The sequence below is a fragment of the Malania oleifera genome, chromosome 2, assembly GCF_029873635.1.
Source record: "Malania oleifera isolate guangnan ecotype guangnan chromosome 2, ASM2987363v1, whole genome shotgun sequence".
NCBI classification, from domain to species: Eukaryota; Viridiplantae; Streptophyta; class Magnoliopsida; order Santalales; family Ximeniaceae; genus Malania; species Malania oleifera.
This window is the reverse complement of record NC_080418.1, coordinates 28,340,777-28,356,605: the sequence shown is the minus strand read 5'-3', so window position 1 is coordinate 28,356,605 and position 15,829 is coordinate 28,340,777. Positions and strand designations below refer to the sequence as shown.

At 37.4% G+C, this 15,829-nt stretch overlaps 1 protein-coding gene across 4 annotated transcripts in view; it reads left to right on the top strand.

The window, feature by feature from the left end:
• Nucleotides 1-14,257, top strand: part of LOC131148729 (uncharacterized) — a 30,625-nt gene extending 16,368 nt beyond the window's left edge. For all 4 annotated transcript variants that reach the window (XM_058098625.1, XM_058098627.1, XM_058098626.1 and 1 more), the window contains exons 14-15: nucleotides 13,287-13,322; nucleotides 13,914-14,257. In XM_058098625.1, the coding sequence (XP_057954608.1) occupies nucleotides 13,287-13,322; nucleotides 13,914-14,009 (132 nt within the window). In that variant the 3' untranslated portion in view covers nucleotides 14,010-14,257. The remainder of the gene's footprint in view (nucleotides 1-13,286; nucleotides 13,323-13,913) is intronic.
• The last annotated feature ends 1,572 nt before the right edge of the window (nucleotides 14,258-15,829 follow it).

Genomic DNA, 15,829 nt, shown 5'->3' with positions numbered 1-15,829 from the left:
CGTCATAGAAGAATTTTCAGCGATACTATTACCCTAGAAAACAGCCAGCAGCAGCAGAAATTCAGACCAGTTGCTGGATTTTCTGGGTGACACTGCCAGTTCGAGAACATCAAATCCACTATAGATTTTTCAAAACCACCATAGTCACCCATAGACACTGCCAATATGCCCCCCACCCTGAAATCCCACCTCCAGGCAGTGTCCCATGCGCCGTCACGTGCCAGACGAATACTGCCAGGGCTGACCCCAGGCGCTGATGCATGAAGCCACTTTCAGGCATGGTTTTGACCTGAAATGATCCAGCAGTGATCCAATCTCTCTATTAACATGTTTTTGGAGTTTTTCGTGATGTTTTTTTGCTCAAAGATCTCACCTTTTTTAATTGCTCATGTGTGGCACCCAAGGAATGGTTGTTTGATGCTTCGTGAAGCAGTTTATCAATAGTTATTGAGTTTAGTGGGTCTGAAACAGTGGGATTTGCTGTGTTTTTTGATTCAATGATCTAATTCATTCCATATATATATATATATATCAAAATATCAATCTGTTGGACATGTGTTTTGCTCAAAGATCCAATCTTTGTTTAACCATGGTGGTAGTTCGGCAGTTGTTGTTCAGTGTGATAAGTCATTGGTGACTTTCTTGGAGCAGTGACAGTGCTCATAAGCTGTTTTTTGTGAGGCTATGGCAGTGTGATATAATTTAGTTGGTGATTTCTCCACATTAGTTTCAGTGGTTCACTTCTCCAATTGATTCAGTGTTGTGAGTTGCTTTCTTGGGGCTGTTTTTGAGTTTCTTGGTGCTGTGGCAGTCTTGTATTGATTTATTTGTGACTTGTTAATGGTTGGTCTCCTTGTTCATGGTTGGTCCAATTTGTCCAAAAATTAATCTTATGGTCATTGATTTTAATTTGTGAAAGTTGGGATGGAGTTTGCAAATCCCAAAAGTATGGTTCCTTCGTTAATCACTGGTTTGAGTGAACCGCGTACTATGACTATATTAGAGGGGGAGTATGCAAGGTTTTTGCAGTATCAGTCGTCTCAGCAAGCATCTTCTCTCATTGCGTCTTTTGCCCAGAAAGGTAATCCTACAATCTGTATGTCATTTGGTATCCTTCTTACTAGTCCTCGGGTTATAGATTTTGCTACCACTGACCATATAACAGGTGCAACCCACTTCTTTTCTGATCTCCTATATCCTAAAAATCTACCTCAAGTTACCCTTGCTAATGGGTCCAATATTGCTATTAAGGGGATAGGAACAGTAAATCCTATTCCTTCCATCTTTCTTTCTTCTATTTCATACACTCCTAAATCTCCTTTTTAAAGTAAGCTCACAAAGTCACTAAATCTGTCACAGTCTTTCCTAATTCTATTGTTATTCAGGATCTGAAGACGAGAAAGACAATTGGCACAAGACACGAGGCTTGTGGACTTTATTACTTTGAGTCGCCGTCTCCAATCATTTCCTGCACAGTCGCAACCACATCACTTCAAATCTATTGTCGCCTTGGTCATTTGTCCTTGGACAAGTTGAAATAGCTGGTCCCTTTGCTTCCCAGGTTGACAAACGAGTGGTTAGTCCTTTCATGTTAACCCATTCTGATGTTTGGGGTCCTAGTCGTGTCACATAAAAGTTAGGGTTTCGGTACTTTGTCACATTTGTTGATGACTACTCTAGGATGACTTGGTTATAACTAATGAAAGATCGTCCCGACTTGTTTGACATATTTTGTGCCTTCTATTCCTGAATAAGGACTCAATTTGATATGCCAGTCAGGATACTTCGTAGTGATAATGCTAAGGAGTACTTTAGTACCCAATTTTAGTACTTATATGACTAGCTCTGGTATGATCCATCAGTCCTCTCGTGCCCACACTCCACAACAAAATGAGGTTGTGGAGTGGAAAAACAGACATATTCTTGAAGTCACTCGTACCCCATTGTATCAAATGAATGTCCCTAAAGTTTTTTTGGAGTGATGTTGTGCCCGCAACTTGCTCCCTCATCAATAAAATGTCATCCTCTATCCTTGGCGGCAAAATCCCATTTTCAGTTATCTTCCCTAAGGCTCCTTTGTTCTCCCTTCCTCCTTGTATATTTGATTGTGTGTCCTTTGCCCTTCAAGTAAGTCCAGGAATGGATAAGTTGGATCCTCGTGCTATCAAATGTATCTTTTTGGGCTACTCCTATACTCAAGAAGGATATCGATGTTATAGTCCTACTTTACATCGATTTTTTTGTCTCTTCTGATGTCACCTTCTTTGAGTCTACACTATACTACGATTTTTTGAGTTCTATTGACCTTAATAAGTCTCTTCCTCTGCCTTGCCTTCCAGATCCAAACCTAGTATCTATGCCCAATCCTCCTACATCTTCATACAATTTGAGTCCTTTTCTCGTCACTTGGATCATCCCAATTTGCAGGTATACACACGGCGACTCAAGGGGGAAGTGCCTCTTTCAGCTTCTACTATTGTGCCTCTAGTTTCCTCGTTGGATGATCTTATTTCCTATGATGTTGATCCGCCTATAGTTGTTCGAAAGGTAAACGCACTTGTGCCCAACATCCGATCTCTAATTTTGTTTGTTATGATTTCTTGTCACCCTTTTATTACTGTATTGTTAGTACTTTGTCTTTTGTTGCTGTTCCAAATTCTATTTCTGAAGCCTTATCCCATTCTGGGTGGACAACAATGGTTGAAGAGATGCGTGCACTACATGATAATGATACTTGGGATTTGGTATCTCTTCCTCTTGATAAGTCTGTGGTTGGTTGTTGTTGGGTGTACGCTGTGAAAGTCAATCCTGATGGTTCTGTGGCTCGTTTAAAGGCCCGCTTCGTTGCTAAGGAGTATACTTAGGTGTATGGTTTGGATTATTCAGACACATTCTCTCCGGTAGCTAAAGATTCGGTATGTTTGTTAATTTCTTTAGCCACCACTTGTCATTGGCCTCTACATCAGTTAGATGTGAAGAATGCTTTCCTACGTGGTGATCTTCATGAGGAGGTATATATGGGGCAATCACCTGGGTTTGTAGCTCAGGGGGAGTTGGGCTCAGTATGTCAACTTAATAAATCATTGTATGAATTAAAACAATCTCCAAGGGTATGGTTTGGTAGTTTTAGTGTTGTAGTACTTGAGTTTGGCCTTCATCAGTTTGTAGTAGATCATTCTGTTTTTTATTGTCATACTCCATCTGGCAGGATTTTGCTTATTGTGTACGTGGATGACATTGTGATCATTGGTGATGATGATCGAGGCATCCAAGACCTAAAGCTTTCCCTATAAAGTAAGTTTCAGACCAAGGACTTGGGACCATTGAAGTACTTCTTGTGTATAGAAGTATCGAGATCTCGTACAGGAATTGTATTGTCAGAGAGAAAGTATGTTCTTGATCTTTTAGATGAGACAGGGTTGTTGGGATCCAAACATGTTGATAGACCCATGGATCCCAATAGTAAGTTAGTGCCAGATATGGGTGATTTGCTGCCTAACTCAGGTCGGTACAAGAGACTTGTTGGAAAGTTGAATTATCTCAAAGTCATCCAACCAGATATATCCTTTACAATAAGTGTTGTGAATCAGTTTTTTGATTCCCTGAGAACAAGTCACTGGGATGCAGTAATTCGCATTTTAAGATATCTCAAAGGCGCACCGGGGAGGTCTGTTATATCAAGATCGGGGTCACACTCATATTCAGGGATATACAGATGCAGATTGGGCTGGGTCACCTTCCGAACGTAGATCCACAATTGAGTATTATATCTTTGTCAGTGGTAATTTGGTGTCTTAGAAAAGTAAGAAACAAATTGTGGTGGCTAGGCCAAGTGCTGAGTCAAGATACAAGGCTATGGCGCATGCTACATGTGAACTTGTTTGGCTGAAGAACATGTTGAAAGAACTAGATTTTCCAAATCCTCAGCCTATGGAGTTGATGTGTGATAATCAAGCTGCTATTCACATTGCTTCCAACCTTGTCTTCCATGAGCGGACAAAGCAAATTGAAGTTGATTGCCATTTTATTTGAGAGAAACTTGTACAAAAGCTCATTACAACCACTCATGTGAAGTTCGAGTTTCAGCTTGCTGATTTGTTCACTAAAGCCTTTGGAGGTGCTCGTGTGAAATTCATTTGTAACAAGCTAGGTGCATATGATATATATGCTCCAGCTTAAGGGGGGGTGTTAATGGTTATTTAGTCATTTAGCATTATTATTAATTGTTAGAGTTTGGTTTGTAATAAGTGTAAGTTGGTAAGAGTATTATGGTCATTCTTATTGTACTTGACACATTATAAATAGAGGGAGATACCTATCATTGAGTTTAGGTCTTCCATTTTACCTAATTATTCAATAGAAACTAACCAAGCTCCTGCGCATTCTGCTCCCCCCTCCCCCCCCCCCCCCCCCCCCCCCCCCTCATTGAGCAACTAATTTGTTAAGAGTCTTGAACCTTTTGTAGTCTAAAGGCTTACCCAGTAACATGACCCTATCTTCCCTTTCCAAGCAAAATATATTTCATTACACTTGACCATTTAGCTGTAATTTCCTCCATTCAAATGCGCACTTAATTGTCTGAATTTTTTCATTGTAATTGACATAAAACTGCTAATTCCAGTTTTGTTCCTCAAATACTACTATCACTGAGAGTAGATGACAAAACTAGAAGGAATTGCAGCTGGAAAAATACTGAAAAGGAGAGGTCATATATTTTTGTAGTTGCTCAGAGAACAGGCAAGAAACATAAGAAAGCAAGCAGCACAAATCTAGTGTTAAAAGCAAGGGCAGCCCAAAATTATGATCACAAATGCAAATATGAAATATGTGGAGAACAAGCACGAAGGAGAAGAAAAGGACTTACAATAGGTTGAGAAAAGTTTAGGGAAATGCAAGAAATGACCTATATGCAAGCTTCAACAGATCTTGCAATACAGCAGCACAGAGCATACTGCAATATAAACCTAAAACTACCCAAAAGACAAAAATACCCATATAAAAATAATATTTAGAATGCTAATTTCTCTCTTCCTTTCTAGTCCTCACATAATTCAATTGAGATCTTTTTGATTAGTATACAATCCAGATCCTCGATTACCTTGTCATTCATAATAAGATTTGAGAAAGAATTTGTCAGATCAAGCAAAATAGAATAGAAAATTGTTGTAGTTTTGTAACCATCCAATATCCATTGAGCTCTAGCTTGGTCACAAACTCACCTCCAATTATTGTCTTACCTCAACTGAAATTAGGGGTTAAGAGTAGGTTTTTGACTTCATCTTGTAGTTTGGATTTGGGCCCAAGGTTCTTTTAAAATTAAGGATTTTTTTTAGTGCATTACTGTGGGGGTGACAAAACGGGTTAAAGGGTCGGGTTTGGGCAGGTCATAAACGGGTCGGGGTTAATAGGTTCGGGTTCGGGTTAACCCATTTATTAACGGGTGACTACTATGTTAACCCAAACCCTCTCGTTCAATAAACGGGCCACTCGTTTAAAAAATATAATTTATTTATTTTAATATTTTTTAAGCATTTTATATAAAATATAAAATGACATAATGGAGGTGGAATTGTGGAAACTTGGAAGGAGACGTAGACGCTGAGCGAAGCATGGCTCTTCCCAAACTTTACAATCCTTGCTAGGGCGAGGGCATTGGAGGAGATGGCGACGACCCATTGATGTTGATCTAGTGAGCTTGCAAGCCCTCGAAGCTCTCAAAGAGTTCCTTGCTGAACAAAACCAGGTCATCGCCGATGGCACACCCTGCGATGGAGGCTCCAATGAGGTAACACTACAATCCGAGGACTAGAAGTTGAGCCAGTTCTAGTGAGAATCGTCATATCTGCTGTCTGCGAGTGTGAGTGCGAGTGGAGAGTGAGCCGACAGACTTTCCATCCCCTTGCCTTCAAGAATTTGGATGCTCTTGTATTGGTCAGAGAAGGCCTTGAGGACCAGAGTGGCAGAGTCCCTAATGCTTTCCTACATCTTATCTACACTAGACTTCACCTCCACTTCCACATCAAGCTTTCCAGTTGAAGCCATTCTGGGGTATATTGTTGCTTGGAGGAAACAAATGCAAGCTGTAGAGGAAGCAAAAGCAAGTGCAGAACTATATACATAGGCAAATAAACGGGTGACCTGACCCGAACCCGCCTAATCCTTTAATAAACGGGTTGGGGTCCGGGTTGACCCGTTTATAAACGGGTCAGCTGGTATTAAATCAAACCCGGTTTAAACGGGCAAGTCACGGGTCACCCATCGGATTTCGATCTGTTTTGCCACCCCTACATGACTGAATCAAATAAATACAATAATTGTTTGCACCAATGATAGTATGTACTTATATTACTTATTTATTTATTTATTTATCATCATCATCATCATCAATGGTTTAAAAGGCTCACTCGAGGCTTGCTTCAAGGCAAGGCATAACTAAAACGCCTTGAGGCTCAATTTAAAATTCCAAATACCAAGACGGCTAACACATTACACACCGAGCCCAATCAAGCCTCCAAACCTGAAATATGCATGACTCGGTTTTGACTCAATTGATCTGGTCAAAACCAGCCTAGGGCAGCATGAACGAGGGTGCAATATGAGTCCAATTGGCATCTCAGGAAAAAAAAAAAAAAAAAACAATAAACGAAAAAAATGAAGAGAGAGAGAGAGAGAAGAAAAGAAAATAGTGTGAGTGTTTGAAACAAGCTGGCTCTGCAACTTGAACTTTAGACCTCACCTTTCAATATTGTGTGAGTACCAACTCCACTTAATTCTTCAATTACCTAATAAATAATATATATACCAATTTCACTTAATTTAGTAAGCAACAATTATGCTTACCAAATTAAGTAAAAATTATTAGTTGAAAGTATGCACATACCAAATAATGTATATACCAATTTCACTTATGTGGTGCTTGTGGCTATTAGGGTTTGTATCTCGTGACGATGCTTTGATACCATGTTAAATATCAGTTAAATTGGAAGACTTGATCACAATCATAGGTCTATCCCTTATACTAAGTACATGACGATGACTATTACCATTAGTAAATCGCAAACTAACTCACACTTACTAACATGACAATAACACAATGCAAAATGATTGAAGTAACGATAATAGGATCCATGGGTGTATTGAAAACTTTGGATCCCAACATCCCATTCTCATCTAAAAGGTCTACTCCATCTTCTGTGACAAAAAGGTTCCCATACGAGATATGGTTACTTTAGTATCCAAGAAGTATTTCAATAGCCCTAAAAAATATTTGATCTAAAGTTTAGTCTATATAAAATGCTTCCAACTTTGGATACATATATCATCAATCATTGGTACTCACTGTGATTTATGGTGTGTTCCCAAGAGGGGGGTGAATTGGAATTTTAAAATTCCTAGGTCAAGTATGTCCTATTTTTAGAACCTCAGCCAGTATTACACAAACCTAGGGTCTTTCTAAGCAATCGCAAATCCCATAAATATTCAAGTATGAAAATATTTAAAACATATACAATATTCACAATAAATTAAACGTAAGCATACAAGTGTGGAAAAAATAAATAGAGTAGGGAGGAGAAAAAGAAAACACCAATTTTTAACGAGGTTTGGCCAACCCTACCTACATCATCGACTGGGGCAAACCATCCAAGGATTCCACTATCCGCTCCTTAAACACTGGCGTAGCTACCCGTTACAATCCGCTTCTTCACAAGGCAAAGCTTCCCTTTACAATCCGCTTCTTAACACAAGGCAAAGTTGCCTCACTAGGCGATACCCTATGCCTATCTCGATTCTATACCCGAACCATAATTACAAATGAGAATATAAATTTGCGTACAAGAGATGCTTCTTAAAAAGTTGATGTGTACAGTTGAAAAATTATATGCACTCTCAAATGCTTTTCAATATGAAGCTCGGTAGAATATGGGTGTTTCTTTAAAAAATATTTTCCAAATAAAATGAGAGTATATAATCTTTGAGAAAATATGTATGAGATAAAAACTTCAAAGATTTAACCCTAATGAAATTTTTCTCTAAAAATAATTTTTTAGGACAAGTGTAGGAGAACCTAGGGTTTCCTCTCAAAATGATTTTTGCAAAAACAAAGATTGATCTTTGATAAACCAAATGCAAGAAGGCTTTCACGCACAATATATATAGATGTAAATATATGCTTTAGCCTTTCAAAAGATAACCCAAAAAGAATTTCTCCCAAAGAGATTTTTAGAAATGAAGAGTAGGAGAAAATATGGAAAATGATTTCTTCAAATAAAATTTGCCTTAGAAATCTCAAGAACAAGAGACTCTTCAAGCAAGATATATGAAATGAATATATTGTTAGCACCGGAGGAGCCCATGGGTGGGCTTGATACACATGGGTGGGCTTGATACACATGGGTGAACACCAGCTTGACCCAAAAGCTTAAGCCTCTTGGGTCTTGGGCCCACCCATGTATATAAGCACTCATCATCCACTCGAATTTTCCAATGTGTGACAAACTCACAAGTGGAATTCTCAACAACATATATGCTCAAAGCCTTGTTTGTATAATCCCAAGATTTTCTCCCCAAAAGAATTTTCAAAACGAAAGAGTAGGAGAAGTATGACCTTGATCTTCAAAATGGAGTATAAAATATGTTTGGGAATCAAAGAATAATGAAGTATGCTCCTAATCCCTTTTTCTAACATTTTACAAGTTGTTTAAGCTTGTATTTATAGGCAAAACACAAAACTAGCCGCCGTTATATGGTCGTTGGGGCAAGATATGATATTTTATTTTGAAAAACTAGCTGTTTTTCACCCGTTGGAGTTTTGTTCCCGATACGGCTAGTCGATTAGTGGCTTGGACTAGTCGACTAGTGACCTCCACTAGTCGACTAGTGACCTCCACTAGTCGACTAGTGACCTGTACTAGTCGACGAGTCACCTGGGCAAAAACTTGTTAAGGCTATTGACTTTCATTAGTCGATGAGTGCTCTGTTTTTCTATGCCAATGAGCCTTAAAAGAGCTAACCCCATGCTAGGACAAGCGTTTATGATTTATATAAAGTCTAATGAAGATTAAAAACATGTCCTAATGACTTTTGGCCAGAGTTTTCATTTTAAAACCATTTCAAAACATTTTAAACACTTTAACTCAAAAGGTTTTTTGTGAAAGGTCAGATTCCTTAAGGTCATTCTATGGTTGGTCATTTTGTGAGAGCTTCAATTTAAATCATGAGACATGCATGCACAAATTGAAACCTAATGAATATTACAATTGAAAAACAATCATAAGTTTTCAAGCTTTTGCTCTCCTGATGACCATGGAATACGCCAAGAAGATGTGTTCGTCTAGGTGCTACATGGCTTCTATTTTGCATTTGCCACTTGTGCTAACAGAGAGATAAACCTGTATACATGCTTAGTACACAAGTGAGATGTTGTGCTTTGTCATAATCAAAACGGGATTGGACTCAAAAAGCCAACACTCACAATATCATCCACATACACAATGAGCAAAATCTTTCTTGGTGAAAAAATACAGAGTGATCTATCCATCACTGTTGAAGCTCAAACTCAAGTACTACAACAATAAACCAATCGAATCATGCTTCAGGAGACTAGTCAGTTTAGACCATGCAGGGATTTCTTGAGCTGACACACTAATCCTGACTCCCCATGAGCAACAAACCTAGGTCGTTGCTCCATATAGACCTCTTCCTGAAAATCACCATGTGGGAAGGTATTCTTTACAACTAACTGATGCAAAGGCCAATGGCATGTGGTTCCTAAGGAGATGAACAAATGAGTATCTGTACATGTGAGTATATTCTTTAACGTCGAGGTTGGCCACCAAATGAGCTACAGAATAATATCAGCAGGAAAAGTTACTAGTTCCCAAGTCTTGTAGCACACAGATCTTTTCAACCGCTACAGAATGGGATACTGCCTCAAAGGAAAACTTAGGAAGAGCAATAATTGATAGAATACTAACGAAGCAATAATTTGAGGCAGACAAGAAATTATAGCAAATGAAGTTAAAGATTGGGTGTTTGGTACTGGTTCATTTACTTCTCTGAATAGCAGCAGAAGATTAACTTCATGGGAAATAGTATCATCCAGCGAGGAAACCAGATGAACAAAAGTAAAGCTGAAGGCATCTCTCATCCCTTGAGGAGATACCGTGTGTATACCTGCAAATTTGGATGATCCAGCTGACAAGGAGGACTGGAAATTATTAATATTTTTAAATTTAGGCCGGGGAAGAAACTCATCAAGGTCAGCAGAACTCAAGGAATTAGAGAATAGTATGCCGTACACTCAAAGAAAGTAACATCTGAAAAGACAAAGAATCAATGCAAATAGAGCTATAACATTGAAATCCCTTCTAGGTACAAGAGCAGCCCAAAAATTACATATGATAGCTCAAGGATCCTACTTATCCATTCTCGTACTTAACTGAAGGACAAAGGACATGTAGCCAAATATGCAGGAAGTGAGAAAAAAAGGTGCTTTCGGGAAGAGAATTGAATAAGGTATTTCCCCCCCAAGGACTGAGGACAGACTTTATTGATGAGAGATCAAGCAGTGACCATGGCATCACTCAGAAAAACTTTGGGAAATTCATTTGATACAACAGGTACGAGTGACTTCAAGAATAAGCCTATTTTCCCTCACTCTGGCTCCATTTTGTTGTGACGTGTGGGCACAAGATGATGGATAGTTTATATCAGAGTTAAGCTATATGGGTTGGGTATTGAATTACTTCTCTGTTCTCACATTATCATTACGTATCTTGGCTGATGCATCAAATTGAGTCCTTACTTAAGAAGAGAAGGCATAAATATCTCTCACTAAATAGAGCCAAGTCATCCTAAAGTAGTCATTGACAAGTGTAACAAAATATTGGAACCCCAACTTTGACTTGATACGACTGGGACCCCAAACATCTGAACGGACAAACACAAAAAGGCTGACTGCTTGTTTTTTGACTTGGGAAGCAAACACAATTGTGCTTCCCCAAACTGATAAAACTCGCACTCAAGATTAGATACAGCTCAAAGTAGGAACTAGTTTTTTTCACTTGTCCAATAAAAAAATGCCTTAGAGAATATTAGATTTGAAGTGGTGTAGCAGCAGCAGTGCAGGCAGTAGGAGGAGAGTGACTCAAAGTAGTAATGTCCACTGTCTCACATCTTGTGCCAATTGTCTAGTCTTCAAATCTTGAATTTCAATAGAATCAGGAAAGAAGGTTTCTTACTAACAAACATGAGATTGAGGGGGAATTTAGGAATATACAAAATGGATGGAAGAGAGATTGAAGGAGTAGGATTTACTATTCCTATCCCTTCCACTATATCAGTGGACATGGGCCCATCAACAAGGATAGATCCAGGTAGATTTTCAGAACAGCGGAGCACCCAAAAAAAAAAAAAAAAGGTTACACTTGCATATGGCTGTTGGCAGTAGAATAGATGGCCCAAGGATTATTTGTAGTCTGTAGGGTTACCTTTCTGAGAAAAATATTCAATGTGATGAGATGCTTGTTGAGATGCTTGATACTCTGCAGGAACCTCGAATACTCCTTTTCTGAGACAATTGTAGTAAACTGTTCAACAATGGCTGAACAAGTGATCGATGAGGGAAACATTCTTTTGGAATTTATGAACTTCATCCCAATACACAACCTTGACCCAAGAGCGAATCACAAGCACCCAATGAACAAGATAAACAACTGGAACAAATTATAAACACAGCGACATGACACTGTTTCAGGCCCAATGAATATAAACACTGATAAACAGCCTCCAGCAGTATCACACAATCATTCCTGCAGTGCCACACACTGATAAACAGCCTCCAGCAGTATCACACAATCATTCCTGGAGTGCCACACATGAACAACTAAAAGGTGAGATCTTTGGATGAAAAATCTATCACCAAAAATTCAATATTTGGTTTGCCAAGCAGTAATGCTAAGTAGCTGAAGTAACCACTAACAGCCGTTATGTTTGGAGGTTGTGGAATCTTCTTCTATATATCCAGTAACAGCACAGCCGTTATGTTTGGAGGTTGTGGAATCTTCTTCAATATATATATATATTTTTTAGTATTAGCAATTTTTTGAGGAGTATGTTTGCTCTAATATTGTGGAGTTGTTGTTTCTCTTGAGTTTTTGGCATTTCATGTAAAGGATAGGTTGCAGGATTTAATGGGATTATGCTTTACTTGCTAAGGTGTGGTGCACTTGGTTAGAGAGGAATTCGAGAATACTTGGGGATTCTACTCTTCATCTTAATTTTCTTTGGAATGGGTGGTTTGCCATGCCTCACTTCCGGCTTTAGTGACCGATGCTTTTGCAGGGGTTCCTTGAGTCACATATTCAGAGAGACTGTTGGGTGGGGGGCTTTGATCTTCTCAATTTTTATGCATTCTTTTTTCTTTTAATTTATTTATTATCATGGATGGAATTATTTGTCCTCTTTATTGTATATTCTCTCTTGTAATAAATCTTTCTTTGCTTGTTAAAAATAAAAATAAAAATGGGATGTAGAACAGATTGTTGCACCTGCATCTACTTGCCACTTAAGGGTATGGCCATAAGCCTTGATGGAACTGCATGGACACCTAGGGCTGTTTAATGACCTCTATTTTGTTTTCTTCTTGAAGATGACTCATCCCCTTCCCCTCCCCCTCCCCTAAAAAAAAAACCAAAAAGAAAAAGAAAAAAGACAGAACTTAGATGAGGCTACGTTGATCTCACTGGACTTGGAGGCAGAAGTGGTGGCGGTTGGAAGTTGTTACTATGATTTAGCCAAGGGTTGTTGGTGCACTGGCACCCATGTTCGATTGAAGTAAATGCAGGCATATTCCAATTCCCTGATGGTGGACAGCCAAACAAGAAGCTTCTGTTTGAGTTGTTTCTTTTTATAGGAGATGCCAGTCGGTATATGCATCACAGAATGGGCTTTGGAGTACACTTTTTTTTAATTTTAGGTTATTTACTTCTTAATAGCTTTTATCAATGGTTGCATGCTGCATGACCATTGCCTTATTTGTATGTCACAAGGTATGGGGTGGAAGCTTCTCCACCAGTAACAGTATTTGATCTTGTGGCAAATTATGCATTAAGATTATGATTTTTTGCCTTTGTTTTTGGCTTCATTCATAGTTCTATTTTTGTTTTCTCGACTTGTATAGCCAGCCTCATATAGGTGTAATGAAGGCATAGCTCTTGTTTTTGTTGCCTATTTAACTATTTTTTGTCAGTTCTTGTAACCCCAAATATATCTATCTTTAATTTCAGGGCGAGTCAGAGAATGGGAAAGCTCCATGGCAAGGGGTGCGTATATTTTATCCTATCATCGTCATCTTCAGTTATACTGGAAATGATTCTAAATATCCATGTCATATATGGTGCAAATCTCATTGTTTCCAATATCTCTCCTGTTGCTACTTCTTGGCATTAACTAAGAAAGCCCTCTCCATAATGAATTTTGAAATTAGCAATTTTAAGGGCAAGTTCAGTTAATGTAAAACAGTTTAATTTCCAGTTTCCAGTTTTTCAAAAAAAAAATAAAAATAAAAATGCCACCTTACTTTTTCAGTTTCCTAACATTTGTATTAGAAAGTTGGAAAATATCATTTTATTGTTCCTCACCTTTTCTATATAAATGGTTAAAAAAATTAAAGAAAAAAAAAGGTGTTTTGTGAGTATTTGGAAAACAAAAACTGTTTTCCACAACCAAACAAATCCTAATTCAATGTTTGGAATGCTGAAAATGGAATGGATTGGAAGTAGAATGAAGTGAAAAATTACAGGTGAACATGTAAAAATATAAAGATTTATTTCATTCCTGTGCCAAGCAAATCATAATTGTATTTGACAAGAAATTTGCCACTCTAGCTCTAATCATTTTTGTTTGCAACGCAGGTGAGAGATAGATGCAGAAGCGAGTGGGCACAATTTCAGGCTCGCCTTTCTAATGCAGATAAGGCGTACCTTGCACAGACGGGAAAGGGAGGTTGATGTTTCTCCTAATGAGGCCCCTTCATTATTTTGTGTATATGTATTCCTTCGCTGCCTTTTCACTCTTCTTTTCACTATTCGTGAGAAGCCTTCCAGAGTTCTTTTTTTTTTTTTTGGTTCAAGCGATGTTTCATTTCTTCAAGAGTACCATCCTTTGTAGCTTACATACATATTATGTTACATGTCAAATATTTTGGATGCAATTAATCATGGAGAAAATAGAATTTCACATTTTTTCTTATTCTCAACCTGCATTGCACTTATTGATTGTGACTAATGTTATTAGCATTGATGTTTTGTGTGTGCGCGAATGTTATTAGCATTGATGTTTGAATAATGTGATGAGCAGAAATGAGTATGTGGATACAATATTTTTAAATAGATGTGTGAAATAAGTATTTTGAAAAAGGTAAAAGGCATTATTGTTTAAAAAGATTTTTTTTGACAAAATATTTGAAATCTCTATATTTTGTAAAGATTTTATAGTTAGCTAATTTTTTTTTAATTACATAGGAACTTCAGTTACCAACGAGCCCTTCGAACCTTTTGGTGTGGTACCAAATTTATGGATCAGCGTCCTCCATCGTTAGGTTTCATAGTTAGCTAATTTTGTTAGATAGGAACGATATGTGAAAGTAAATGAAGTTTAATTTTGTTGTAAAAAATTAATAGGACAAAAGATATTGACTTCTCGAGGTTTGATAAAAAAGCAGGAATTTCCTTTGAGGTTTTAAATATTTTAAGACCTCTTGAGATTTTAAGAATTTCAAAAACTTTTTCTGAGTTTTGTCAAAAGATATAAATCTATTCTTGTATTTTGTAAAAAGATAAGTCTCTTGAGGGGAAGTTTTTGTCTTTTTTTTTTCAAACAAATTTTAGGAAAAGTTTGTGGCCTTTTTGAAATTTTATAAAGGTAAATAGAATTTTTAAAATCTTAAAGAAGGTCTTTTCTTTTCTTTTCTTTTTTTTTTTTTGTTTGGGTCAAACTTTGAGAAGGTTATGATCTTATGTCCAATTAAATATTTGTAAGGTAAGTATTAACTTTTTGCATCATCTGTTGTGGAGTGATGCTTTTGATTTACATAACTCTAAATTCATGTTTAAATTACATATTGTTTCTTAAGAGACATCTTAATGGTTAAAAATCAAAACATAATGTTCCACGTCTCAAATTCTAATCTTGGGAAGAGTCAAGAATGAGAAGGGACGGTTTGCAAGAAGGTTACTTCTCCAAAATGTACCCATATTTGCATATATGTGTGTATGGATGCATGTATACATCAAGTGGTACAAACGGACTCATGAGCAGTATTCAATAGTTTTAATACACCATTCGACTTGTATCATTACTTGAGCATTTAAATAAATTGTTCCATTAAATTATAATTTTTATAACTATTCTTTTTATTTAATTAATTGTTAATTATTGAATTTTTCTAATTTTATGTGGATTTGACCTTTGGAAGGTCTCACCATTTTTAAGCTCAATGTTTTGGGAGTTAGACTACTTGTTTAATGATACAAGATATTTTATAATAATTTTTGAAGATGGTACAAAATTTATCAATTCCATATTTTTCCTTCTTTACTTAACACTTGTGATATTGTAAAAGATGTTTTTGTATTTATTAATGGGGGATGTCGTGTGAGTGACAACAAGTCCTAAATTATCAACAAGCACAAAGATAAAATGTAGGATTGGTACTAACAGCTTATCACAGAAGAAAGGACTCACTAATGACCGCTCAGTGATGCAGGGGTGCAGAGACAGCCACCACCCCCTACAAGGTGATTTTATGAGAATTTTATGAAAGCGTTTA